The 27,666-nt window shown below is 48.1% G+C and overlaps 2 protein-coding genes across 7 annotated transcripts in view; both read right to left on the bottom strand.

Moving 5' to 3' along the window:
- The window catches only part of LOC123378175 (interferon lambda-3-like), a 53,873-nt gene that overhangs the window by 19,715 nt on the left and 6,492 nt on the right, over positions 1-27,666 (bottom strand). The gene's annotated exons all lie outside the window — the stretch shown is intronic.
- On the bottom strand, positions 65-27,418 carry LOC123378173 (interferon lambda-3-like). 5 transcript variants are annotated; one of them, XM_045031672.1, is made up of 8 exons: positions 27,379-27,418; positions 22,251-22,322; positions 14,850-14,977; positions 7,046-7,212; positions 6,537-6,614; positions 1,571-1,714; positions 1,188-1,265; positions 65-515 (listed from the first exon to the last, which is right to left on the bottom strand). In XM_045031672.1, exons 4-8 carry the CDS (start codon positions 7,205-7,207, stop codon positions 417-419), a joined length of 561 nt encoding a protein of 186 aa, XP_044887607.1. In that variant the 5' UTR covers positions 7,208-7,212; positions 14,850-14,977; positions 22,251-22,322; positions 27,379-27,418; the 3' UTR covers positions 65-416. The 5 variants fall into 5 exon arrangements, with proteins under 5 accessions (XP_044887607.1, XP_044887608.1, XP_044887611.1 ...); XM_045031673.1 differs by lacking the exons at positions 22,251-22,322; positions 27,379-27,418 and adding an exon at positions 20,614-20,842; XM_045031676.1 differs by lacking the exons at positions 22,251-22,322; positions 27,379-27,418 and adding an exon at positions 16,073-16,148.

Here is a 27,666-nt window from a genome sequence, read left to right as displayed (position 1 = left end):
CATGACTAGTGTGTAAATCCTAGACCTGGAGTGTTGTTTTTAAAAAATTAAAGCTTATTAAATGTTTCCAATATTTTGGGACATGTTACCCTGACTACAATGCTTTCATATAGTGACAATACAATTACATTCAATAAATAATATCCCCAGAGGACCAAATCCTAGTGAAGTCTAAGGAGCCTAGAGTGCTGCACCAGCTGGAAATTGGAGTAACCTGGAGGCCAACTGTTGTGTAATTCTTTGGTATAAAAGGATGGAATCAGTTTGCTTGGGGATCTATGATCAGAAGCCAGAGGGAGAAGATGAATGTTCCTGGTTCACACACGTCTTCTCCCAATATGTTGCAGTGCTCTCAGGCTAGGGACTCTCCAGTCTCTAGAGTAGATGGGGACAGGGGCACTGCAGAGACCAGATGGCTACACACAGAGGTCCATGTAGGCTGCGCATCTCAAGTCTTCGTTCAGCAGCCGGAAGAGATTGAGGATCACAGATGCTTCCAGGCAGCCAGGTGTTTCCTGGGAAATGAGAGAATATTTACAACAGGAAGTGTGAATGGGGCTAAATTAAAGCCACCATGGGTATGTTGCATAATTAGGAGGCAAGTGCATATCTATAAGAAGCACAGAAAATGTGGAAAAAGGGTGAGTGCTGGAAACAGAGCAATGTGAATGTGGATTTCTGTAACCCAAGCAGATGCACACGCAAACTGCAGTTGAATGTGCTATCATGAAATGCAGCATAATTCAAACTACACATTAGCTGTTGCTGTAGTCTGTGACATCATTGCACAGTGGATCTGAATAGATCAACAGGCTCAATTTTATTGCAATATTTAAAAATAAAAACTAAGAGATAACAACAATAGAAATCTCCCTGCTCCACCCCTCATCCCGCATTTCCTAAAAAGCCTGATTTATTGCAAAGGGTCAAAATCTCTGTGGTATAATCTTCTTACAGGCTGTGCTGGGAAGAGACAGTCAGTCTAGCAGCAGACACAAGAGGTTTTCTTTATTGAGATCTACTAGATTTGTGCACAACTACAGTCCTGGGATTATTGAAACAGACTCAATAAGGCACCACAGAATACATTGCAGGCCTCTGGCCTCTGGATAGGAACCTAGCAGGCTTGTTCTTTCTCTAATTTGTATGGAAGTTCACTTTCCTCATTGTCTCCAATGACTACTCACCGTCTCTTTGCTCTCATGGAAATTTTGGAGCCAATTGTTCAGCCTCCTGGAGTGTCGATGAGAATGAGTTTGTCTGGTCTGAAAACAAAGTTGATACAGATGGGTTGGTGCACAGAGATTTCAGCCGACAGTGGACCAAAGCCCTTTCTCTCCAGGCGCAGAGCAGTTCTTGCCCTGACATAGTCTAGGCAGCTACCCTTGTGCATAGCATATCAACTGCTTCTGCTTTCCATGTCCTATATACGGATGGGCCCAAAGCAAGAGCCACATGCTAGTATTTGCTGGTACAAGGACAAGCAGCTCCAGCTGGGAAATTCCTAAGGGTTCTCCTCGAAGAGATTCACATCTGGCACGGAAAGAGAAATCTGGCACTGAATACTCACGCAGTCCCTCAGGTCCCCTCTGATCTGTGTCAGGATTTCTAGCGGCCTTGAGAGCAGCTTGGACAGACTGGGGTCCTCAACGTTCTCCAGCACGTTAGTGGCAAAGTCTAGCTCCTTCTCTACCAGGATGACTCTATCGTGCACCTGGGGAGAGAAACTTGTAGGTAAGAGAGTGTCTGTGGGAGAAAGATGCACAGCTGTGCAGATACAGGACTAGAAATTCCCATGCGTTGGGGCGGGTAGACTAGATTGAAACAGGAGATTTTCTAAAGCTACTCAAGGCTTTCTTGATTTGTCAATAATGAAATATTAAAATCACTCCTGAATGGAAACAGCTTCATCTCCACACATCTTTCTTGACACTAGTTTATAGCCAGTGAGAAGGCACCTGAACTGAAGGTGAGGGGTGACACTTATTTACACTGAGAAAGAGCCACAGTCAGGTCTGACATGCTCCTGACTAAATCAGTGACTACAAAATCAATGGTCAAAGTGCCATGTGTCAGATTAGCACAAGCACTAAGTGAGATCAGATTCAGCAAGAAAGGGACACATGTTAGGAAAGAACCATCTGCTAGAACAGTGGTTCTCAAACTTTTCTACTGGTGACCCCTTTCACATAGCAAGCCTCTGAGTGCGACCCCCCCTTATAAATTAAAAACCCTTTAAAATATATTTGATGTTCGTCCATCGTTTTTGTTTTTGTTTTTCGAAGAAGACCTTGACATCTAGCAGGTTGTAAGCTGTCCACAGTGCGTCCGCAGGTGGCTGGCAAGGCCAATACGGGCACGGAATGTTCTGCCACATGTCGGGCAGACATTCGTGGGCACCACTGTTACAGCATTTGCAGCTCTAGCTTTACGAAGTGCTCGTTTCTCTTGTGCTATGGTTATCCTTCTGGATTCAGATGTCTGGCAGCCTTGGTGGATCAGCGTACGCCATGTCGATCGATCTTGTGCCAAGGTTTCCCAGGAGGTGATGTCGATATCCAGGGACTTAAGAGAGGCTTTCAGCGTGTCTTTGTATCGCTTCTTTTGTCCCCCGTGTGATCGCTTTCCTTGAGACAGCTCACCATAGAAGAGCTGTTTGGGGATGCGGTGGTCTGGCATCCTTACAACATGGCCTGCCCAGCGTGTCTGGGCTTTCATGAGCAGAGTGTAAACTGACGGCAGGCCTGCTCTAGAGAGGACTTCTGTATCTGGCACCTTATCCTGCCACCGGATCCTCAGAAGTCTGCGGCGGCAAGTCATATGGAAGTGGTTCAGCTGCCTAGCGTGCCTCCTGTATACAGTCCAAGTCTCACTGGCATACATCAGGGTAGTTAGCACTACTGCTCGGTAGACTTTAAGCTTTGTAGCAAGGCTTATTCCACGGCGGTCCCACACATTGGTCAGCAGTCTGCCAAATGCAGAACTTGCCTTGGCGATTCTGCAATTGACCTCGATGTTAATTGTCACTGTGCAAGAAAGGGTGCTGCCAAGGTATGTAAATTGGTCCACTGCTTGCCGCTTTTGTCCCTTCACTGTGATGGTGGGCTCTTGGTGTTGGGCTTTCGGAGCTGGCTGGTGCAACACTTCGGTTTTCTTTATGTTGATGAGGAGGCCGAAGTTGTCACATGCTGCTGCGAATTTATCCATGCTAGCTTGCATTTCCTGCTCTGATCCAGCATTCAGGGCACAGTCGTCAGCAAAAAGGAGGTCTCGTAGCACAGTCTCCTTTATTTTGGTGACAGCCTGGAGTCTTCGCAGGTTGAACAGTTTCCCATCAGTCCTGTATCTCAGGCTGATTCCCAAGGAACTGTTCTGAAAGGCGTCTGACAGCATAGCTGAAAACATTATGCTGAACAGGGTCGGTGCCAACACACACCCTTGCTTGACGCCGTTTGTGACGGGAAAGGCCTCTGAAGCTTCTCCGTCGTCCAGAACACGAGCCGTCATGCCGTCGTGGAACTGACGTACCATCAGGATAAATCTGTCAGGGCACCCAAACTTCGACATGATGCGCCACAGACCTTCGCGACTGACAGTGTCAAAAGCCTTGGTAAGATCCACGAAGATGGTGTACAATTCGCGATTCTGCTCTTGACACTTCTCTTGGAGCTGTCGGACTGCGAAGATCATGTCCACAGTGCCACGCTCTTTGCAGAAGCCGCACTGTGTCTCGGGTAGTAGACCCTGTTCCAGGTGGTCAATCAGGCAATTCAGCAACACTCGTGCAAGGATCTTACCTGCGCTAGAAAGCAGTGATATTCCTCTATGATTATCACAAACTTTTCGATTTCCTTTCCTCTTATAGAGGTGTACGATGGACGCGTCTTTCAATTCCTGAGAAATGGACCCTTGATTCCAGAAGGACTGGAACAGCTGAATGAGTTTGTCAACAAGCATTGCACCACCATCCTTATAGATTTCCGCTGGAATCACATCAGATCCTGAGGCCTTGCCACTGGACAGCTGGCTGATGGCCTGTAGGGTTTCAGTCTCTGATAGTGGAACGTCCAGGCTGTAGTTGATATCCGCCTGGGGCATTCTGTCAATCGCCTCGTTATTGATGGAAGATGGGCGGTTCAGTACGGATTGGAAATGCTCAGCCCAACGCTGTAGAATTAGTCTTCTCAGTAATGAGAGTTACACCATCTAAGTCCAGGAGAGGGGAACTCCCTGAAGGCTGAGGTCCGTACAAGGATCTAAGGGCTTCGTAGAACCGTTTGGCATCGTTTCTATCAGCAAACTTCTGGATTTCATCTGCTTTGGCACTCAACCAGGAGTCCTGCATCTTGCGAAGCTTGCTCTGTACGGTCCTGCGAATGTTGTTAAAGGCATTTTTCTTAGCTGTTGACAACGGGTCATTCTGATGAGCACGGTGAAGGCGGTGCTTTTCAGCAAGTAAAGCCTTGATCTCTTCATCGTTTTCATCAAATCAGTCCTGCTGTTTCCTATGTGAGGGTCCAAGAACCTTCAGTGCAGAAAAGTGCACAATATTTCGGAAGCGTTCCCAGTTCCTCTCAACATTTTCCTCTAATTGCAGCTCTGAGAGTTGGTTGTCAAGATCTTCTACTAGTGAAGCTGCTGTGTTGGGGTTCCTCAGTTTACTGACGTTGATCTTTTTCATCACAGCTTTGTTTCCCTGCGGACGTCTCTTTGGCTTGATGTAAAGGCTTAATTTAGAGATGATAAGTCTATGATCAGTCCAACAGTCAGCACATAGTATGGCCTTGGTCACCCTTACATCCTGTCTGTCTTTCCTCCGCACGATGACATAATCAATGAGATGCCAGTGCTTGGAGCGTGGGTGCATCCAGGACGTCTTTTTGCGAGTGGGCAGGCGGAAGATGGTATTGGTGATGATCAGATCATGAGCCGCACATGTCTTCAATAGTAGTAGGCCATTGCTGTTGCATTTGCCGATTCCATTTTTTCCAATGACGCCATCCCAGGCAGAGTGATCAGATCCTACTCTCGCGTTAAAATCGCCAAGTAGAATCAGCCTGTCGGTGTGCTTCACGGATGAGAGTAGGGCATCAAGAAATTCATAAAACTTGTCCTTTACTTCATCCGGATTCATCATTGTGGGTGCATAAGTGCTGATTAGTATAACTCGCTTTCCTCTCGGTAGTGGAAGATGCAGTGTCATGAGTCGATCGTTCACGCCCTTGGGAAAACTGGCAAGTTTGCGGACAAGATGATTATTAACCGCAAAGCCAACTCCAGATTCACGACGTTCGTCACTGCTGCGTCCACACCAGAAGAATGTGTAACCACCTCCTGTTTCTGTGAGCTGACCTTCGTTGGCTAGACGAGTTTCACACAGGGCCGCAATATCGGTGTTAAATCTTGCGAGCTCTCTGGCGACCAGGGCTGTTCTTCTTTCTGGTCGATCTGCTTGTCTGGTTGTCTTGAAGCGTGCGTACATTCCATGTACCAATAATGAGTGGTGTCACCTTACGTTTTATTATTTGAAATTTTGTTGTTCAACCGCATAAGATGGGATCCCCTCCAGCCACGGTAAGCTGGCCAGGGTTCTATGAAGCAAACAATGTTTAGGGCACCTTTTCTAGCCCCTTCCTCTTACTACGGAGGTGAGCAGTGCGGTCCTAAAGAGGACTGCTCAGTCACTCAGGTAGACGCCGAATCCAGCTGTTGCTTCGGTCAGCAGGAAGACGACCATTAGACCTGAGCCGCCTGTGTGCAGGTCCGCGGCTACAGCTCCCAGTGTATCCACACCTGCTGCTTCGTCGCTCGCCCATCGCCACAGGACTTTAAGGTTTACGGGAATTGGCGGGATGTCTAGACTTGCGTGTGAATTGGATTAAAGTGAGGGAGAGGTGCGCATAGTCAGCCTCACTCTCTCTTCCCAGATTCCATTTTGCTCCAATGGCAGGACAAAAGTCGAGACGGTTGGAGATGGGCTGGGCGCAGTGGTTGACCAGGGCGTCTTTCGCATCTTGCCGTGCTCTTAGCGTACCACATCGCTTGCAGAAACCGCCTTCATGACCGTTGGTCCTATTCTAGAAGGTCTCATCCGCTCAATCCGCCGGAGTCTGTCTTCACATGCTTGGGATAGACAAGGCCCTATCTCACCGTAGGTCTATGCCCGACGGCTACCCTCAACCTGGTTTGGCCAGCCTGTCAAAGCTGTTGCCCGGGGTGTGGCCGCTGCGCATGCTACAGCTACTAGGAGCCACAGGTGAGAGCTGAGTGACAGGTGGGGACCAAAGGTGGACGAGCTGCCCTGGAAGGGCACGACATGCCCCCACACCAGAGGTGCTACCCCTCCCTGAACACCCCATACACCCCAAAATATATTTAACACCATTATAAATGCTGGCTGCAAATCAGGATTTGGGACAGCTCACGACCCTCCATGTAATAACCTTGCGACCCCCACAGGGGTCCCAGCCTCCAGTTTAAGAACCCCTGTGCTGGAATGTGACCTTCTTGTACCCCTTGGCTGAGATTTTTCGTACCGACAGCTCTTTGACTTCCCAGTTCCGGTGGAAAATCCTGGTGCTGCATTTTCGGTCTGACAACAGCATCATGTCCTCCTGGAGGCAGAAGGAAAGAACAGACACACATTTATGTAGGAGCAGGAACAAACCTGTACTAGTTGTTCCCTCAGTTCTCTCCACGCAATCCCAGTGGGGATGCAGGGAGATGAGATGCTGACATCAAATGTCTCCCATGTACCTCGAGGTACAAGGGATATGACAGGGATATGCGTGACCAAGTTTAAACTGTGCTTTGTTGTCCTACTCCAGTGAGGAGACGACCTGGGTTCAGCAGGCGCTGTGCTAGGGCCCTGGTGCTTGCCAGCAGGGTGCTCGACATGGCAGAAAAGTAAAACCAAACCCTTCTTGGTAGTTGGTTTTGAGTTTCTTCCCTGAGTCCAGAGGGACATGCAGAGAGGGCCGCTGTTCAGATGACAGCCTAGGGCTCACAGTGCTCTTATTGCCCAGTGTGTGTTCTTCACACTTACAAATTTGTCCTTGGCTTTCTTGAAGGCCTCCAGTTCCCGAGGTGGCAGGGACTTGTATTTTGCGAGGTGGCATTTTGTCCTCTCAGCGCCTTTGGGAAAGGCCTCTGTAGTCATCGTCCAGATGGCCAGAGCAAAGAGAACTTTGTAGCCTACGTTCACCATTTTCCCTACCGGAGACAGAACAGGAGAGATACATCACTGCCATGCCAGGCTGCAAGGCTTACCAGCCGGCGAGTTAGACGGTGTCTCATAAGCGAGGCCCGCACTGGAGACAAACCTCGCTCTAAATTTTCCTTTTACTGTTTCCTAAAACATTGTTAAATCTACTGCAGGAGGCAGCTGGTGACACAGAATCAGTGAAATGCCCAGCTCTGATCTGTGGCTTCCTATAGGGGACTGGGAAGTAAAAGAATTGTTCTTCTTCGAGTGCTTGCTCATATCGATTCCAATTAGGTGTGCGCGCGCTGCATGCATGTTCGTTGGAAGATTTTTACCCTAGCAACACTCGGTGGGTCGGCTGGGTCGCCCCCTAGAGTGGCGCCGAATATATACCCCTGCCGACCCAACGACCCTTCAGTTCCTTCTTACTGCCCGTGTCGGTCATTGGAACAGTGGAGCGCGGCTTAGCTGATCTCCACTTCCCTAGCTACTCGTAGTTCTCTTGTTATTTTTGTGTATATAGTTGAAATGTCTATAGTTGTAGTTTATTTATTCTATAACATAGTTAGTGTATATAGTTAAGAGGGGTTCGGGGATTAGCCCCTTCCCCACATCCGGTGCCGGGGCCCATGCCCTGTTCACCGGGTTTCAAACTGTGCTCGGCCTGTCACAAGCCGATGCCAACAGGAGATCTCCACGACTCCTGTCTTAAGTGCGTCGGGGAATCCTACCTCGCCGATAAGTGCCGGATCTGCAAGGCCTTTAAGCCGAGGACAAAAAAGGAGCGGGACTTTCGTCTCAAACCAGGGTCGCCCAGAGGATTCCAGGGGCCCGGGGTCTTCGGCGACGGGGGGCCCCGCTTCGGCGGTAAGTCGGCGGCAGGGGGTCCTTCCATTCTGGGACCCGCCGCCAAAGTGCACTGAAGACCGGCGGAGGGGGGTCCCCACCATCGAATAACCGCCGAAGTGGGACCCGCCGCCGAAGTGCAGCCCCCACCGCAGGTCTTCGGGGCACTTCGGCGGCGGGTCCCGGAACGGAAGGATCCCCCCGCTGCCGAATTACCGCCGAAGACCCGGCTGCACTCCGGCGGCGGGTCCAGCTTCGGCTGTAATTCGGCGGTGGGGGGGTCCTTCTATCCCAGAGAGGAAGGACCCCCCGCCAGCGAAGACCGGGAGCGAAGAAGCTCCGGGGGCCAGGGCCCCGCGAGAGTTTTCCGGGGCCCCCGGAGCGAGTGAAGGACCCCACTCCAGGGGCCCCGAAAAACTCTCATGGGGGCCCCTGCTGGGCCCGGGGCCTGGGGTAAATTGCCCTACTTGCCCCCCCCTCTGGGCGGCCCTGTCTCAAACAGCTCCTGATGGAGGCAGCTCTTACTCCTCCGCCCTCGGCACCGAGCGCTGGACAGTCCGCAGGCAGAAGCGCTTCTTCGGCACCGGATCGCACCAGTCCTGCGAAGGCCTCTCGGCACTGACCGTCGCCGGCACCGATGTCTGTTCGGCACCGTTCCCTCTCCCCGCGGGTGAAGAGGCATAAGACGCCTGCTGCTTCCGTGCCACCTGCACCGTAGCCAGAGCACCCGACTAAGTCAGACCACCCGGCAACGACACCTGCTGCGCACCGACAACATCGGCACCGTTGATTCCGGTCCCGCAAGGGCCGTTGAGTCCGGTGCCTGAAAGCTCCCCGGCATGAGCCGTGGTTGAGCTCACTATTCCCGCCATGCCGGAGACATTTTCCACGGCGAGGGAGCTGATGGTAATGACAGGGTCTGCGCTGCCTCAACCCCTGGCACCGCCGGTGCGGGTCACACAATCTATAGGCAAGCCTGCCCTGACGAGACCACCCTCTGTCGGCACCGCAGAGCATCACCGTTCACGATCGTGGTCCCACCGGCGTTCTTGGTCCCGTCACCGATCCCGGTCCCGACGCCGCTCACAGTCCCGGCACCGCTCCCCTGCTCGGTACCGGTTGCACTCGCGGCACTGATCAGCATCCTGTTCGCCAGCCCGGTACGCTCGGCACCGCTCCAGCTCCCGGCACCGCTCCAGGCACCATGACTCTCGCAGCCGCTCCAGATGTCGAGCTTCGAGATCCCGGTCGACCTCCCGGCACCGCTAGGGTCGCAGGTCCCGATCTCGTTCCCGGTACCGGTATGGCTCCCGGTACCGATCCCTGGTGCCGCGCAGAGCAAGATCAATCAGAGAAGGAGACTCTTCCCAGGGCTTTTCAGCCCCTCCTTGGCCATCTCGACACACATCGGTGTCGTCTCATGCGGACAGTACCTATGCACAGGACCGTGACTCTGATGTGCCCAACAGAGTCTTCCAGAGACCCAGGCCCAAGATCAAGGCCCCCATCAGTGGTCATTCTGGACGCCATGGGCGTATCACAAGGCCCAAGGTGTACCTCCAGTCCCATCTCACTCTGTTCCATCAGAGCACCGGGTGCTGGAGGCAACTATCAGCCGGCCCCTCCTACCGGTACGGAGGAAGCTCCCGTTCAGCCACCAGACCCCCAGATCCCACTGGAGCAGGAGGTCGTCCAAGAGCAAGAGTCCACGCAGGACCCGCTTGTCCCTGGCCTTTCCTCTTCCTCTTCTCCAGATGAAGCCCTCCTCCAATTGACCTGAGGGCCCATCAGGACCTCCTGAGACGTGTGGCACTCAATATGAATCTCCAGGTGGAGGAGGTCCCGGAGATAGAGGACCCGGTGGTGGATATTCTGTCGGCTGACGCCCCCACAAGAGTGGCCTTACCATTTATCCGTACGATCCAGGCCAATGCTGATACCATCTGGCAGTCTCCAGCCTCTATTCCACCCGCTGCCAGGGGAGTTGAGCACAAGTACATGGTGCCCTCTAAGGGGTACAAGTACCTGTACGTGCATCCTCCTCCCTGCTCCCTCGTCGTACAGTCTGTCAATGAGAGGGAACGCCATGGCCAGCAAGCTCCGGCTCCAAAATCGAAGGAGGCTAGGCACGTGGACTTACTGGGCCGTAAGGTATACTTGGCAGGGGCCCTCCAACTCTGGGTGGTGAACCAGCAAGCCCTGCTTAGCCGCTACAGCTATAACACCTGGGTGGTGGTGGGCAAGTTCACGGAGTTAGTCCCTCAAGACTCCCATCAAGAGTTTGCTGCCCTCTTGGAGGAGGGGAAGAAAGTGGCGAGAACTTCCCTCCAGGCCTCGCTGGATGCAGCCGACTCTGCAGCCAGGACTCTGGCCTCTGGAGTTGCCATGAGACATATTTCATGGCTTCAGGTGTCAGGCCTCCCGCCAGAACTACAGAACACCATACAGGACTTGCCCTTTGACGGTTGAGGCCTGTTTTCTGAAAAGACTGACCCTAGGCTGCAAAGCCTAAAGGACAACAGGGTCATTATGCGCTCTCTCGGCATGCACACGCCGGTGACTCAGTGCAGGCCTTTCCGTACCCAGCCTCACCACCCTTACCCTCCGCCTAGACAGAGACAGGACTTTGGCAGAAGGCATGGCCGAGGCGGTCGTAGACGGCCGTCAGGACCCCAAGGGGGCCAAAATCAGGGTCCCTCCAAACCACCAGCGGGGCCAAAGCCAAACTTTTGAAGGCACACCCGAGGACGGCGTACCAGCTACTTCCCAGGATCCTTTCCCCCCTTTTACAACCGCCTCTCCTTTTTCCTCCCTGTGTGGTCCCAACTAACCTCGGATCGTTGGGTCTTACGCACGGTGGAACTGGGGTACCACCTCCAGTTTATTTCAAACCCCCTCCCACCACCCCTCCTTCTCCCTCTTCAGGGACTCCTCTCACGAACAATTCCTCTTGCAAGAGGTACGGACGCTCCTTGCCATGGGAGCTATAGAGGAGGTACCAAAGGACGAAAGGGGCAAGGGGTTCTACTCCCGCTACTTCCTAATCCCCAAGGCAAAGGGAGGTCTCAGACCTATCCTAGACCTGCGAGAACTCAACAAGTTCATGGTAAAGTTGAAGTTCCGCATGGTATCCATGGGGAACGTAATCCCATCCTTGGATCCCAGAGACTGGTATGCCACCGTCGATATGAAGGACGCATATTTTCACATCGCCATTTATCTTCCACACAGACGGTACCTCCAGTTTGTGGCCAACCATCAACATTTCCAGTTTACGGTCCTTCCGTTTGGCCTTTCTACAGCCCCAAGAGTATTCACAAAATGCATGGCTGTAGTCGCCGCCTCCCTCCATCGGATACACGTTTTTCCGTATCTCGACGATTGGCTAATTCGAGGGACCTCCGAGACACAGGTCACCCATCATGTCAGAATCGTCAAAGATCTATTCATGCGTCTAGGCCTGATGATCAATATGGAGAAATCCACTCTGATTCCCACACAGAGAATAGACTTCATTGGGGCCATCCTGGACTCCAATCTCACCAGAGCCTGCTTACCACAGCCTCGGTTTCACGCGATGGTAACAATTATCCAAGGCCTGCAGAACTTCCAAACAACATCGGCTCTCACTTGTCTCAGTCTCATGGGTCACATGGCTGCCTGCATGTTCGTGACCAAACACGCCAGGCTGCGCCTCCGTCCCCTACAATCTTGGCTCACCTCGGTATACCACCCGGGCAGAGACAGCATAGACATGATTGTCACGATCTCCCCGAGCATTCTAGGCTCCGTCCACTGGTGGTTGACGCCATCCCTGGTGTGTGCAGTGATGCCGTTCCATCCGCCTCAGCCTTCTATGTCCCTGACGACGGACGCGTCATCTCTCTTTGCACTCAAGGCCTTTGGTCAGCTCAGGAGCTGGCCTTGCACATCAATGTCCGAGAGCTGAGAGCAGTCCGCCTTGCGTGCCAGGCGTTCCAACAGCATTTACAAGGCCGTTGTGTCTCAGTGTTCACAGACAACACAACAGCCATGTATTACATAAACAAACAGGGAGGGGCACGGTCCTCCCCACTTTGTCAGGAAGCCATCCTGCTCTGGGACTTCTGCATAGCCCACTCGATAGACCTGGTTGCGTCTTTTCTCCCAGGAGTTCGGAACACTGTGGCGGATCACCTCAGCAGATCTTTCCTGTCTCACGAGTGGTCGATTCGTCCGGATGTTATCCATTCTCTTTTCCGGAAGTGGGGCTTTCCCGGCATAGCCTCTTCGCTTCCCGCGAGAACAGGAAATGCCAGATGTTCTGCTCCTTCCAAGGCCTCTCCCCAGGCTCGATCTCGGACGCTTTTCTGATGCCATGGACGAGCCAACTGCTTTACGCCTTTCCACCCTTCCCGCTGGTTCACAGGGTCCTTCTAAAGCTCCACAGGGACAGAGCCCACTTGATTATGATGGCTCCCAGGCAGCACTGGTACACCATGTTGCTCGACCTGTTAATAGCCAACCCAATTCCCCTGCCTCTTCGCCCAGACCTCATAACTCAGGACCACGGCAGACTTCACCAACCAGACCTGCAGTCCCTTCACCTCACAGCATGGCTGCTGCGTGGTTAAGCCAGTCCGAGTTACGGTGCTCTGCCTCGGTACAGCAAGTACTCCTGGGTAGTAGGAAACATTCCACTCGATTAATATATCTGGACAAGTGGAAGCATTTCTCTTGCTGTTGCGAAAAGCATAGTGTTACTCCCACCGAGGTCTCGATCCCTACCATCTTGGACTACCTCTGGTCTCTCAAACAGCAGGGCCTAGCGGTATCTTCATTGAGGGTGCACTTGGCGGCCATCTCTACCTTCCACCCAGGGGAGAGTGGCCGCTCCATGTTCTCGCACCCTATGGTTTCTAGGTTCCTCAAGGGCTTGGAGCGCTTATACCCCCAACTACGCCGCCCCGCCCCAACCTGGGACCTCAACCTGGTTCTAACCAGACTTATGACTGCCCCATTCGAGCTGCTAGCAACCTGCTCGCTGCTATACCTGTTCTGGAAGACAGCTTTCCTCGTAGCCATTACATTGGCCAGACGAGTCTCCGAGCTTCGGGCTCTCACGGTGGACCCACCATATATTGTTTCACAAGGACAAGGTGCAGTTGCGACCACATCCAGCCTTCCTCTCTAAAGTGGTATCGGCCTTTCATATCAACCAGGATATCTTCCTTCCGGTCTTCTTCCCAAAGCCACACTCATCATGACGGGAGCAACAATTGCACTCCCTGGACGTCCGTAGAGCGCTCGCATTTTATATCAAGCGGAATAAGCCCTTTCGTAAAATGCCCCAACTCTTCATCACGGTGGCAGACCGAATGAAGGGCCTACCTGTCTCCTCCCAGAGGATTTCATCTTGGTGACATCATGCATCCGTACCTGCTATGACTTGGCTCATGTTCCATCGAGCCACCTCACCGCACATTCTACCAGGGCTCAGGCTTCATCTGCTGCCTTCCTGACTCATGTACCCATCCAAGAGATATGTCACCTGGTCCTCGGTCCACACCTTTGCCTCACATTACGCATTGGTTCAACAGTCCAGAGATGATGCAGCCTTTGGCTCAGCAGTTTTGCATTCTGCAACATCTCACTCCGACCCCACCGCCTAGGTAAGGCTTGGGAATCACCTAATTGGAATCGATATGAGCAAGCACGCGAAGAAGAAAAGCCAGTTACTCACCTTTGTAACTGTTGTTCTTCAAGATGTGTTGCTCATATCCATTCCAAACCTGCCCTCCTTCCCCTCTGTCGGAGTAGCCGGCAAGAAGGAACTGAAGGGCTGTTGAGTCGGCAGGGGTATATATTCTGCGCCATGGTGGCGCCACTCTAGGAGGCGACCCAGTCGACCCACCGAGTGTTGCTAGGCTAAAAATCTTCTGACGAATGTGCACGCGGCACGCACACACCCAATTGGAATGGATATGAGCAACAAATCTCGAAGAACTACAGTTACAAAGGTGAGTAACCGTCTTTTACCATTTCTCAAGCTTTCCTCAAGCCAACCAGTTAATTTGATTGGTTGTGAAATGAAATAGCTGACAAAAGTGTTTTTTTTTCTTTTTTCTTAAAACTAACTTATTGACATTCACCAGAATTATCTGTTCTTTCCAGACTACCCTTCAGACTTCAGCTGTTGTAAATACTTGCACACTGTGTCGTCAAACAATAAAGTAGCTAGTAGGTGCGGCAGGGTACATCATCCTATAGCATTTGTTACAGATTTATCCTGCTTCTTTTAGTACAGCAAAGTGTGAACTAATCCCAATGTTATGCTACTTGCCAAATAATTCTGAAAAAGAATTTTCAGGCTACTGACTGTTTTGTGTCTGTTTGCAATTTGATAGTCATCATATATTTTGTTGCTGGTCTCCTAAGTCACATGGCATTGTTTCCTCTTCATAATTTGATGACTGAACTATAATCCATGCACATTTCTGTATGAAACATCATTTGTGAAAGTTTTGGGGGTAGGCAAACACTTTTTGCAAGTACCCAATAATTCTCCAGATACAAAACTAAAACACCATACAAATCATAGCAACTTGAACTCTGATTTTCTCCATGAAAATATTCATGAATATTCATGAATCAGAGAGTTTTTTTTGTTTAAATATTCAGCCATTACTAATACATTACAGGTGTAACACACTTTGCTTGTACAACATTCATTCCTTGCTGTCTACCATAGAGCACAATATAATCACTCAGTAAAGAGAAATCGTGCAGCAAGGAGAGGCTCCAGACTAGTCACCCTTACCTTGACGTGTATTTGCTGGGATGTTGCTTTAGTTGCCTCTTGTGTCTCAGGGCTGCTTTGCCTCTCTCTTGGCTCTGAATGTGGTTTTTCTTCTCCATGGCTCTTGCTTTTATACCCAAAGGCTTTTTCTGGTTCAGAAAAATAACATGAAAGTTCATTTTGCTTTAGTCTAGGGCAGAAAACCCAGCTGTGCTGTCACCCAGCAAAGAGCAGCAAGGTGTTTGGAAAGGGAAAGCGAAAGTGAGGCAGGTATCACACCTGAGCTCAGAGCCCTGAGGGATTTCCAGGTGATGAAAACACTGTGACATCACAAGTGAATTATGCAAGTGTTCCCTGCCTAGAGTAGGTATGTATGTAGACTTGGCCTTTGCTGAATTGCAAAGCCAGAAGAATCTCAGCCCCTTTTGGTATTTAAATTCCTCTTCCTTGCAGATATAGCCTCGAAAATGTAAAATGATCAGGAGGGTTGGAACCTTCTCACCAGTCTCCTACAGATCACAGGTTACTCACAGCAAACCAGCACTGGTCTTTAACGTCTAGATACACCGTAGAGGTGCACTGAGGACTACAGTTAAGGCCGACACGCACGAATTTCGAGCTGGGTGGGTATTCGTTTGTCCATCCCATTTGTTTTACTTTTCACCACAAAGCCAAGAACATACGGTCTCTGGGGAGGTCTTCTGTGTTCTAACATTACCAGTTAGCTGCAGTAGCATTTATTCCACTCATGCACAGAGGCCCCAATCAGGATCATTGTGCCAAGGCCCCATTATAGTTTAAATAGGGCCTTGGCACAATGGGGTCGTAGAACACAAGTGAGGGGGAGAGACAAGGATGGCAGTAATAGGAGCAAAGCTTTGCCTGGATTAATGAAGAGAATATGTGCTATTGTCTCCTTTCCTAGGTACAGCTCTTTGCAGTCCTCCCCTCCCCCCACCGCCACCCCTCAGCCTCACACTGTACTCGTACGTGTGTTAGGATCTGTTTCCTGTCTTTTGTTCTGATCTTTTGGCTGTATTCAATGGCTGTTGTCTCCTGGCCTCCGTCAAGGCTGAGCTCCATTATTCAGACAGACTCCGAGGAATACAGCCAGACAACTTTTAAAGTAACAGATCTCATGCTCCCTTTCCTCATTTAAACGCAACCCATTCAGGTCTCTAAAATAACAAAGCAACGCTACATAAAATAAATATTTTTTTAAAAGTTGTTTTCCCTTTGCTTACCTGCCAGTACATAGAATGGTACGACTTTGAAGGGTCAACCAGGCCAGACTGTGGTTTTTTAACTGATGCAATTATACCAGTACAACCAAGTGTGGATGCAGTTATCTCAGCATAACATGTATCAGAGGGGTAGCCGTGTTAGTCTGGTTCTGTAGAAGCAGCAAAGAATCCTGTGGCACCTTATAGACTAACAGACGTTTTGCAGCATGAGCTTTCGTGGGTGAATACCCACTTCTTCGGATGCAAGTGGTGGAAATTTCCTGGGGCAGGTATATATAAGCAAGCAAGAAGCAAGCTAGAGATAACGAGGTTAGATCAATCAGGGTGGATGAGGCCCTGTTCTAGCAGTTGAGGTGTGAAAACCAAGGGAGGAGAAACTGGTTCTGTAATTGGCAAGCCATTCACAGTCTTTGTTTAGTCCTGAGCTGATGGTGTCAAATTTGCAGATGAACTGGAGCTCAGCAGTTTCTCTTTGAAGTCTGGTCCTAAAGTTTTTTTGCTGTAGGATGGCCACCTTAAGATCTGCTATTGTGTGGCCAGGGAGGTTGAAGTGTTCTCCTACAGGTTTTTGTATATTGCCATTCCTAATGTCTGATTTGTGTCCATTTATCCTTTTCTTTAGAGACTGTCCAGTTTGGCCGATGTACATAGCAGAGGGGCATTGCTGGCATATGATGGCATATATTACATTGGTGGAAGTGCAGGTGAATGAACCGGTGATGTTGTGGCTGATCTGGTTTGGTCCTGTGATGGTGTTGCTGGTGTAGATATGTGGGCAGAGTTGGCATCGAGGTTTGTTGCATGGATTGGTTCCTGAGCTAGAGTTACTATGGTGCGGTGTGCAGTTGCTGGTGAGAATATGCTTCAGGTTGGCAGGTTGTCTGTGGGCGAGAACTGGTCTGCCACCCAAGGCCTGTGAAAGTGTGGGATCATTGTCCAGGATGGGTTGTAGATCCCTGATGATGCGTTGTAGAGGTTTTAGCTGGGGACTGTATGTGATGGCCAGTGGAGTCCTGTTGGTTTCTTTCTTGGGTTTGTCTTCCAGTAGGAGGCTTCTGGGTACACATCTGGCTCTGTTGATCTGTTTCCTTATTTCCTCGTGTGGGTACTGTAGTCTTGAGAATGCTTGGTGGAGATTTTCTAGGTGTTGGTCTCTGTCTGTGGGGTTAGAGCAGATACGGTTGTACCTCAGTGCTTGGCTGTAGACAATGGATCTTGTGGTGTGTCCGGGATGGAAGCTGGAGGCATGAAGGTAGGCATAGCGGTCGGTAGGTTTTCGGTATAGGGTGGTGTTGATGTGACCATCACTTATTTGCACCGTGGTGTCTAGGAAGTGGACCTCCCGTGTAGATTGGTCCAGGCTGAGGTTGATGGAGGGGTGGAAGCTGTTGAAATCGTGGTGGAATTTTTCCAGAGTCTCCTTCCCATGGGTCCAGATGATGAAGATGTCATCGATGTAGCGTAGGTAGAGAAGGGGTGTGAGTGGACGGGAGCTGAGGAAGCATTGTTCCAGGTCGGCCATAAAAATATTGGCATATTGTGGGGCCATACGGGTGCCCATAGCGGTGCCACTGATCTGGAGATATATATTGTCAGCAAATTTGAAATAGTTGTGTGTGAGGATAAAGCCACAGAGCTCAGCAACCAGGTGTGCTGTGGCATCATCAGGGATACTGTTCCTGACAGCTTGTATTCCATCAGTATGTGGGATGTTTGTGTAGAGAGCCTCTACATCCATGGTGGCCAGGATGGTGTTTTCTGGAAGGTCACCAATGCATTGTAGCATAACAGTGCCTGATACCGGTATCGTTATGTCTCTTCCTGTACAGGCAGAGCTATTGCCAGTATAAAGCATCTGCATTCCTTTAGGGGGGCTGAGGGGGACAGTAAGGGAGGTTGTACTGTTTAACCATACCGCTATAGTTAAAGCAGTACAACGTACTAGTTGTGAAAAAAACTTTGATTTCAGGGGCTTGCATTTGACTAGAGCAAAGGGCTCTAGAAACTCATGAAAAACGCAGCTTGCTCATTTCTAGGAAACAGGAACTTAGAAAAACCTTTTGATTCACCTTTGAAGTCTGCCAGTACTTACTCACACAAAACACCCATTAACTTCAGTAGTATTCAGCCTATGAAAACACTGCAGACCCAAAGCTTCCCATGCCTAAGTCTCTGCATACTCTCTCAATAGTGGGATTGGATGATTTTTTAAACTAACAATTTGTTAAGAAGATTTCACTCCCTTCCACTGGCTGGCTTGTAAGTTTCATTGCCTTCCCAGAAACTTCCTCTTATTAGCCCTCATTCCTGTTCACTTTCTATGCATTATTTTCTCTCTCTGCTGTTATGTCGACACAGGTGTTTAAATTCCTGGTGCTACCTGTGCCATTGTAGGATGTGCATGATCTGCGCACAACGTTTCTAATGAAAAAAAGGAAACCTGTGTGTATTTGTGCTGCTTGCCATGTGCAAAGCAAACCAGAACATGCATTAGATCAGGGCTCCTTATTCAGAGTAACAGGAAAATCCACAACTATATGGAAACAATTCTTTGCCCAAATCATTGAAAGATTAACTGGGTTCAGTGAGTGGGATCCTTTCAGGTAGCTGACAAAAGAGAGATGTTTCCTGATGTATGAAAAGCGGCTTTCTGACACCACTAAAGTAAACTGTATGGGACACTATTAGAAGGCCATACACTACACTGAATCAAATTCTACTGCATGTATCAACACAGGACTCTGTGACACATGCCTTGCTAAGATAAAGTTAGGAGCAAAACTGAAACTGGTTGAGTTACATCACCATATTGCTTCCGAAATCCAGCTACGCAGGCGACCCATTCAAAAAAGAGAAATGGCTTAATGGTATTCAAGAGGTGAAATGTCCAAAAGGAATTTTTAACTCATTTGGATGCAGCTATTATTTCACAAGAGTTTTAAAAAGAGCTTTTCAGGTGTGTTGTTTAATTATTCAGGATTGTTAATTGCCTATTGTGGCTATGATAGAGTTAGAAGCAACAGCAATAATAGTACCTAGGTCTCATCTAGCAGTTTCATCTTTCAATCTCAAAGCGCTATACGAAAGGTCAGTATCATCGCCGTGTTACAGATGGGAAACTGAGGTATAGTGAGGGAATTGATGTGGCCAGGGTTGCCCAGAAACTCACTAGCGGAGCGGGGAATTAACCCACACCTCCTGCGTTCTACGTCAGTTCCCTAGCCACTAGGTGACACATGGCAGATGCGCGTAGCTGTATAGGAAAGGAGCGGGGGCGGAGAAGAACACTTCCATTGTAAGGTCACTATAGAACCCTAATACTTTCCATTAAGGGAAAAATTCTGCTCATCTTATGCAAGTCTCATCGAAGTCTAGTTGTATGCGTCAGGAGAACAGGATCTGACCCTAAGTCTGGAAAGCATGTTTGCTAGAGAGCCATTACGGGACTCTAAGGGCTTTGCAGCAGGAAGACAGAAAGCTGACAAGGATAATGCAGGCACCCCTAACACTCCGATCATAATGCCTCTATATAAATCCATGGTACACCCATATCTCGAATACTGCATGCAGATCTGGTCACCACATCTCTAAAAGATATATTGGAACTGGAAAAAGTACAGAAAAGGGCAACAAAAATGATTAGGGGTGTGGAATAAATTCCATCGAGGAGAAATTAAAAAGGCTGGGACTTTTCAGCTTGGAAAAGAGATGACTAATGGGGGATATGATAGAGGTCTATAAAATCATGACTGGTGTGGAGAAAGTAGAAACGAAGTGTTATTTACTCCTTCTCATAACACAAGAACTAGGGGTCACCAAGTGAAATTAATAGGCAACAGGTTTAAAACAAACAAAAGGAAGTATTTTTTTCACACGATGCACAGTCAACCTGTGGAACTCTTTGCCAGAGGATGTTGTGAAGGCCAATACTATAATAGAGTTTAAAAAAAGAACTAGATAAGTTCATAAAGGATAGATCCGGCAATGGCGTTTAGCCAGGATGGGCAGGCACGGTGTCCCTAGCCTCTGTTTGCCAGAAGCTGGGAATGGGTGACCTGGGACAAATCACTTGATGATCACCTGTTCTGTTCATTCCCTCTGAAGCACCTGGCAGTGGCCACAGTCGGAAGATGGGATACTGGGCAAGCTGGACCTTTTGTCTGACTCAGTCTGGCTGTTCCTATGTTCTTAACACAGGAAATAAATGACCTGAGCATTGTTCTGTGTCTGTACCTCTCTAGCGCAAAGTGGTCCTGGTCCACTGTCAGGGCCAGGTCATGGGCAGCCAGACATAGTGGTCAGAGCCAAGCAATAATAATTGTACCTCTGACTTCAGTGGGAGCTGGATGAGCCCCTAAATCAGGAGACTGTCTGCTCAAGAACTAGAAGGGCAAGTTGATGGAAAATGATAGGCAGGGTGGGCAATGAACAAAGTGTTGTGCAGATAACCAGGAGGAAGAATGCATAAATAATTAGCTATGCAAGGTGCTAGGCGGAGTTATTGTAAATGGATGAGATTTCTCTGTGTACATTTCACTGACCTAGATCTCCTTATTTGCAGGCATTGCACTGCATCTTCTCACATGTGCAGGCAAAACCAAGATTAGCTGGGAACATTCGGTGAGTTGGAGTTCACATTGTCGGAAAGAGAAGATGGAAACAATCAAAGTCATCTTTCATGTCTGACTACAAACACACTGGAAGTAAAGTCAAGACAAAGTAATAGCAGAAGTCCAAATTTCTCTTCTAGGTCATGCATTTGTTAATAGTTGGCTGTGTTGCTAAGAAACAGCTGAAATGAGCTGACTTTCATCTCCTGGCTGATTTCCATGATTAGTACTCAGCGTCTCATCAGCGAGGCTCTGAACTCACAGTCCCTGTTGCATTATAGTTGATCTGGCTGTAATATCTTTGAGGACAGTTTTGAGTTCTAATTCTCTTCTAATTTTCTTATTAACTAGAAGCTGCAGTTAATTCATTGTATCGAGATCAAAATATAGCACCGCACCAGAGTTTCAAAGCAAAGTCCTTTTCACGGCACTATTATGTCTGTTACTTCCCGGAGTCACACGTTTTCCTTATCTTGGGTCAAATGCTGGTTATTTTACACATGGTGCAGGGGCAGCTGGGAAAGCCGCTCTGAGATCCATGGAGAGGCCCCTGGAGAGCCTGTGTTGACTGTGTGGATTTTAGTTGGGCCACCGTAGCTCTGCCCCTGTGCTGACCACACTAAAATGCAAAGCAGTCAGTGCTCCATAAGCCTCCATTTGGATCTGAGAGAGGCCATCTCGCACAGAATCACTTTGGGGGCCTGCTCAATGGAGATCCAGTCCGTCTTCCAGCACCTACAAGACCTCCCCCGCTCTGGGGATCACTCTTCTTCCTGAATGATGTAATGTACACACCTGGCTGGGAGAATTTGGGGCAAAATACAGTTGTGAATATTACTCTCAGGAACGACTTCTGCTGCTGGTGTTTGAGACTTCTGCTTCTTTTGTTGCAGGAGGGGAGCTGTTATTCCTGTTCAGCCATCAGCAGGCAGAGAATGTTCTCCATCCTTTCCATTTACTAGGAGTGGGGGCCCCACCAAACACCCAACACCCAAGGCCCAATCCTTGGCCCGTGTTCTCCACCACATAGAAGCTGCTGGGCTCCCACTATCCAAGAAAGCATCAATATCATCCCAGGGTCAGTTTCAGGCCCTTTCCTCAGGGCATAATGTATTGGCTAACCAGAAGTGTTGTCAAAAATGTCAGCACAAAGTAGATCCTCAGCCCAACATGGGCTACAGTTCCCAGAGACGGTCCCCTCACCTTGTCCTGAACCTTGGACTCCTATGAGAGCCAGACAGACTTGCTTTCTCTTGCTCCTGCAGTCAACTAATCTGCAGTTCTTGCTGGTCCTTTCAAGGACCAGGTGCTCTTCTGACCCTCAACCACTCAGCCTTACCAGTGAGGCAGGTAATTAGTCACAGGTGGGGACCATCTCCCCTAGAGGGGCCAATCCCCATGTGATAGGGTAATAAGGAATGAAAGTTTCACAGACAAGTATTTAGTCACCTCTTCCTCCTACAAAGTCACTGGGCCCTGCCATGCAGATTTGTGATTCTCGCATGTATTGTCTTTGATGAAAGCACATTCAGAAATGCCCAGAAGATGCTGAAGGAGTAACACTTTACCATTTCCAGTAATGAAGTCTTCTGGAGAACGTTGGGTACTTAGGGAATATGCCAGGGGAAAGGGTACATGATCTGCAAAACAACAGAGTACATTTGTAAGCATCTTTTTGGGAGTCAGTACACTCCCTTTTCACTGTTCTCAAACCAACTGCAAGCAACTTCCTCACCTTAATTTCTGGAAATGAAGGTGGTATCTCTGAACATACAGCTCATGAAAGAGACCTCCAGAGAACAGGGAGAGTTATCACTTATACAAATTTCACTCTAAGGAACATTAGATACTGTAGATATAATTCATTATTTGAATAACAGATTTTCCAAGCCCACATTAACATGTTTTGTACATAAATAGGTCACTCTTATTTGTTGGGTATTTTGTTTGTGTGTTTGTTTTAGGTGAAGGATTTTGCATTCAAAAGGGCTTACGTGATTTTGGAGTCTGTGCCCCATTTTCAAAAATGTCTTAAGGCTCAGATGGAAATCAATGGGGGTTACGTGTCCACACACCTTGCAGGATATGGGCTTTGGGGGTCTACGTTCCCCTGAAAGTCAATTGGACTTAGGCTCCTTAGTCCTTTAGGTGCTTTTATCCCTGGTGTTTGTGACCACATTCAAAGATCAGCTGGGCATCACTGGCACTGAAATGGGGCAGGTATAAATGCCAGCCCTCGAGTTTCTCATTGTCTGATTCACAGGCATAATCAAGAAGTTAGACCTCCCGCTGCTAGTAACTACTTGTACAAATTGGAGATGATTTATAATAAAAAAAAATCAGATCCATATTATCAGTGATTTTCCTCAAAAACAGTCATTCATTTTTCAGATTAAAATTTGCTTTAACAGCAGTAACCTTAAATTACAACTGAGTTAATTCAAAACTAGCGTATCCTCCAAATATTCTATTTAATTAAGAGCAGTGAAATATTAACAGCATGTACCCTAGCTATTGATTTATAACATAGAATGAGCCATTCGTCTCCTTGTGTCCCAATCTCATTAAATACTTAATACACTAGCTAACATGAAGAGTAACTGTTTGGAGCAGCGATACATGTGATTATTATAAATGCTGTTGTAACTCAGATTGTTATGGAGTGGTTAATACTGAGCTAAAATATTGGCAAGGGCCTAAGGCAATAAAGAATCAATATTGTGTCCCAAAAAGGGAAAATTCTATTAGCAAATCCATATAGTAATAACCATGTTAAGCTTCTTTCTGAAGATACAGTAATTCTGTGAGAAAAGAGTGAGGCAGATTCACTGGTACGCACCAGCTGCTCACGCAGCACAAGGCATCAGTAACCCCGGTTAAACTGGCTGGGTAAGTAGCTGAGTTCATGGCTGCTTTGAGACACTGGAGTGGACCCAAGCAGCTAGAAAGTACCAGTGGAACTGACCCAGTTTAATTTAATTTTGTGGGCCCAGCTCCTTAAAGGTATTCAGGCTCCAAACGCCATTGGGATTTAGGCACCCAAAAATCTTTGAGGAGCTGGGCTATGGATACTCTTATTTCAGCCACTAGACATATTTTACCTTACATGAAACAAATCTGGAATGGATAATTGCTATGGCTAACTAGAAGGGCTAGATTAATAGTATGTGACACAAATGTATTTTTGGCTTTAACATACCTGTAATGCAGCCTTAGCCAATGCAATGGGTGGAACTGATTCTGGAGTGGTGCTTTTTACACATTACCACTTTCCCTTAAAAAAGGATACTGGTAAGGTGTTTAAACATTATGAGTCAAGCCTTGAAAAATCACCAGACTGGCTTAAAAATCATGAGATTAAACGTTGGGTTGGCTTTGCAAAGAGAGTGGAAAAACACTGTGTGCTAATGCAATAGCTGCCATCTTGTCCACCACACCCAGGATTGAACCAAGTCCCCCAGAGACAAAAGCATGAGCTGTTACAGTTTGAGCTAAAAAGGCATGCGTCCTTAGCTGCAGCTTTAACAGACCCATGTCCTCTGGATCGGGGACGTGTATCACACACTCACCATGGGCTTACATCAGCTCTGTGCCAACCAACAGTGATATTTTGCTCTGGGAGCTGATTCTCAGTTCCATTCCAGCTGCTTCACCTACTTTGGCAGCACAAATCTTGCTGCAAAGCTGTCATAACTGCTAACCTGGAATTTCCCTAGCAGCTTTGGAGGGGACGCAGATGCGGTAGTGGCTCTGTGCCTCCCTCCTACCCATTTTGGCCCTTGGTGTAGGAGGTATGGCCCAGCAAGAAGAGGTCTTTGGGGTTTTTTCGGGGGGGCGGTTGGGTGGAGGGAGCTACTGACAAGGTTACATAGTGATGTCATTACTAGAAGAAATGACTTCCAGAGTAAAACAGTGAAAGCCCTTAATTGATTGCAATGATCATGGTGGGACAGATCTTGATTTTGGTTATACCCAGTAAATGAGATCAGGATCCAGCCCAGTTCCTCTGTTATCACGGTATAGAAGAAGTATGGGAATCTCAGATACTGCTGCTTCCACTGTCTCAGGGTGAATTCACTGAGCTGTAATAATGGAGAGTATCTTTACCACATCCACTGGCACTACAGGGGTAGGATTTGAACACTCTACTTTTGACATCCCAGGCTTGGAGATTATCGCCACATCAGGAAGCCACCTCATAAACTCAAAGAATCTGTATTACTGTACAAAAACAACAAGGAGTCCGGGGGCACCTTAAAGACTGACAGATTTATTGGGCATAAGCTTTCGTGGGTAAAAAACCCACTTCTTCAGATGCACTGAACTGTGATCACTAGTATTATTATTTATAACTTGTATTACCTCTCACGTCTGCTGATGGAGTTGGGTATTATCGAAGTTCTCTTTTGTTATATTGAGTGAGTAGATCTCATGGGGGAATATTCACTTAAGGCTGCATTCTCAGTGGCTGAATATCCTTCAGTAGAGATGTTAAAATGAGGAATACTATAGCTTTCCTATTTTCTTACTTTGAACTAACTGAGAACAGGCAGCAGTCCCAAGCGAGTGCATGCAAAGACAAGTTTGGATCTTCACGTATGTAGAGGGCTAATTCAACAAGGCTCATTTGAAATAAAAAGACAAGCCAGCTTAAGAAGTAACTTGTTACTAGGGTTGGAAAAATACTGCAAAACAATTTCCATTAATATTTGTTTGAATTTTAAACACATTTACACTGGCTGTGTTCACACTCCTGTTGTGTTTGCTTTCCACAAACACTGGTGTAATTGAGAATTAATAGCATAAATGATCAGAGAATGCAAATGTTAAGCATGCACACTCGCAGGTTTTTGTAATGAGTGTCTGCAGAAAAGGACCTAGGGGTTACAGTGGGCGAGAAACTGTATATGAGTCAACAGTGTGTCCTTGTTGCCAAGAAGGCTAACGGCATTTTGGGCTGTATAAATAGGGGCATTGCCAGCAGATCAAGGGACGTGATCATTCCCCTCTATCTGACATTGGTGAGGTCTCATCTGGAGTACTGTGTCCAGTTTTGAGCCCCACAGTACAAGAAGGATGTGGAGAAATTGGAAAGAGTCCAGCGGAGGGCAAGAAAAATGATCTGGGGGCTGGAGCACATGACTTATGAGGAGAAGCTGAGGGAACTGGGATTGAATGAGAAGAATGAGGGGGGATTTGATAGCTGCTTTCAACTACCTGAACGGGGGTTCCAAAGAGGATGGATCTAGACTGTTCTCAGTGGTAGAAGATGACAGAACAAGGAGTAATGGTCTCAAGTTGCAGTGGGGCAGATTTAGGTAGGATTTTGGGAAAATCTTTTTCACTAGGAGCGTGGTGAAGCACTGGAATGGGTTATCTAGGGAGGTGGTGGAATCTCCTTCCTCAGAGGCTTTTAAGGTCAGGCTTGACAAAGCCCTGGCTGGGATGATTTAGTTGGGAATTGGTCCTGCTTTGAGCAGGGAGTTGGACTAGATGACCTCCTGAGGTCCCTTCCAACCCTGAGATTCTATGATTCTCTGACATCTGGTTTCATAAATTATGCTCATCTACTCAAGGATAGAAGCTCTATCATATCATATGACTTATGGCCTGCTGGGTGACCTTAGGCAAGTCACTTCGCTGCTCCGTGCCTCAGTTTCCCCAGCTGTAAAATGGGATAATGATACTACTGTCCTTTGTAAAGCATGTTAAGCTTTACTGGTGAAAAATACTATATAATCCAATCATAAATTGGAGAGAGTCCAGCGGAGGGCAACAAAAATGATTAGGGGGCTGGAACACATGACTTATGAGGAGAGGCTGAGGGAACTGGGATTGTTTAGCCTGCAGAAGAGAAGAATGAGGGGGGATTTGATAGCTGCTTTCAACTACCTGAAAGGGGGTTCCAAAGAGGATGGATCTAGACTGTTCTCAGTGGTAGAAGATGACAGAACAAGGAGTAATGGTCTCAAGTTGCAGAGGGGGAGGTTTAGGTTGGACATTAGGAAAAACTTTTTCACTAGTAGGGTGGTGAAGAACTGGAATGGGTTACCTAGGGAGGTAGTGGAATCTCCTTCCTTAGAGGTTTTTAAGGTCAGGCTTGAAAAAGCCCTGGCTGGGATGATTTAGTTGGGTTTGGTCTTGCTTTGAGCAGGGGTTTGGACTAGATGACCTCCTGAGGTCCCTTCCAACCCTGAGATTCTATGATTCTATGATAACAGTTAGGTATTATTATTATGAAGCCACTCAGTTTTAGGTCTCATGCCTCAAATGTAATGTTTTGTTGACTAACAAGCCATAGGGTAAACAAAAAGATGTTGAATGTTTTCCTAAGCAATATTCTCAAGTGTGTTTGTTATTGGTTTGCAGGAATTTTGCAAACAGAAGTAGAGGCAAAATTCCCTGGCTGTGAATTACTCACTCAGCTTTAATTGTTAAGAGAAGAAATCACATTTGTAAACATTAGCTCAGAACACTCTGGATGGGGTGTTCACTCCATAGACCTCTACACAAACAGAAGAACTGCATGCAGCCAGCCCCACAAGGAGCATTTTTCTGTTTAACCTCACAGGGGGGCCAGCTCACTATTGCTGGTCAGTGCAAACAGGACCCCAGAGGTAACATGGAGCACGCACGTCACTCACCAGCTCCCTTCCTTGCCTACTGATGGCATGTGATGCTCAGCTCAACACTTACCTGCAGCTCAGCTCCAAAGCAACCACTGCACCATGGCTACAGGCAAGGAATATGTTCAGATGCTTTTGATTTTCTCCAACCTGAGGGCAGGCTTGTGAGCTACCAACCAATGACCCAGTTCCATAATTCTCCTAAATAGTGGTCCCTTTACCATATGCACAGTAGTACTGTTGCCCTAGAATGCACGGTATAGGATAAGGCTCAGCATAAATTCTTATAGCACAGGGGTGGGCAAACTTTTTGGCCCAAGGGCCACATCAGGGTGCGAAACTGTATGAAGGGCCGGGT

This window comes from Mauremys mutica, chromosome 10, assembly GCF_020497125.1.
Source record: "Mauremys mutica isolate MM-2020 ecotype Southern chromosome 10, ASM2049712v1, whole genome shotgun sequence".
Classification (NCBI taxonomy): domain Eukaryota; kingdom Metazoa; phylum Chordata; order Testudines; family Geoemydidae; genus Mauremys; species Mauremys mutica.
The sequence above is the reverse complement of the archived record's forward strand: the minus strand, read 5'-3'. Positions and strand labels throughout refer to the sequence as shown.

What these genes read in the sequence shown, in the direction of transcription:
- LOC123378173 (XM_045031672.1), bottom strand. Translation starts at nt 7,207, where the DNA reads ATGGTGAACGTAGGCTACAAAGTTCTCTTTGCTCTGGCCATCTGGACG. An exon ending in GGGAAGTCAAAGAGCTGTCG is followed by an intron (nt 1,715 to 6,536) that starts GTACGAAAAATC and finishes TTCTCTCCCCAG; the next exon opens with GTGCACGATAGAGTCATCCT. An exon ending in TCCATGAGAGCAAAGAGACG is followed by an intron (nt 516 to 1,187) that starts GTGAGTAGTCAT and finishes CTCATTTCCCAG; the next exon opens with GAAACACCTGGCTGCCTGGA.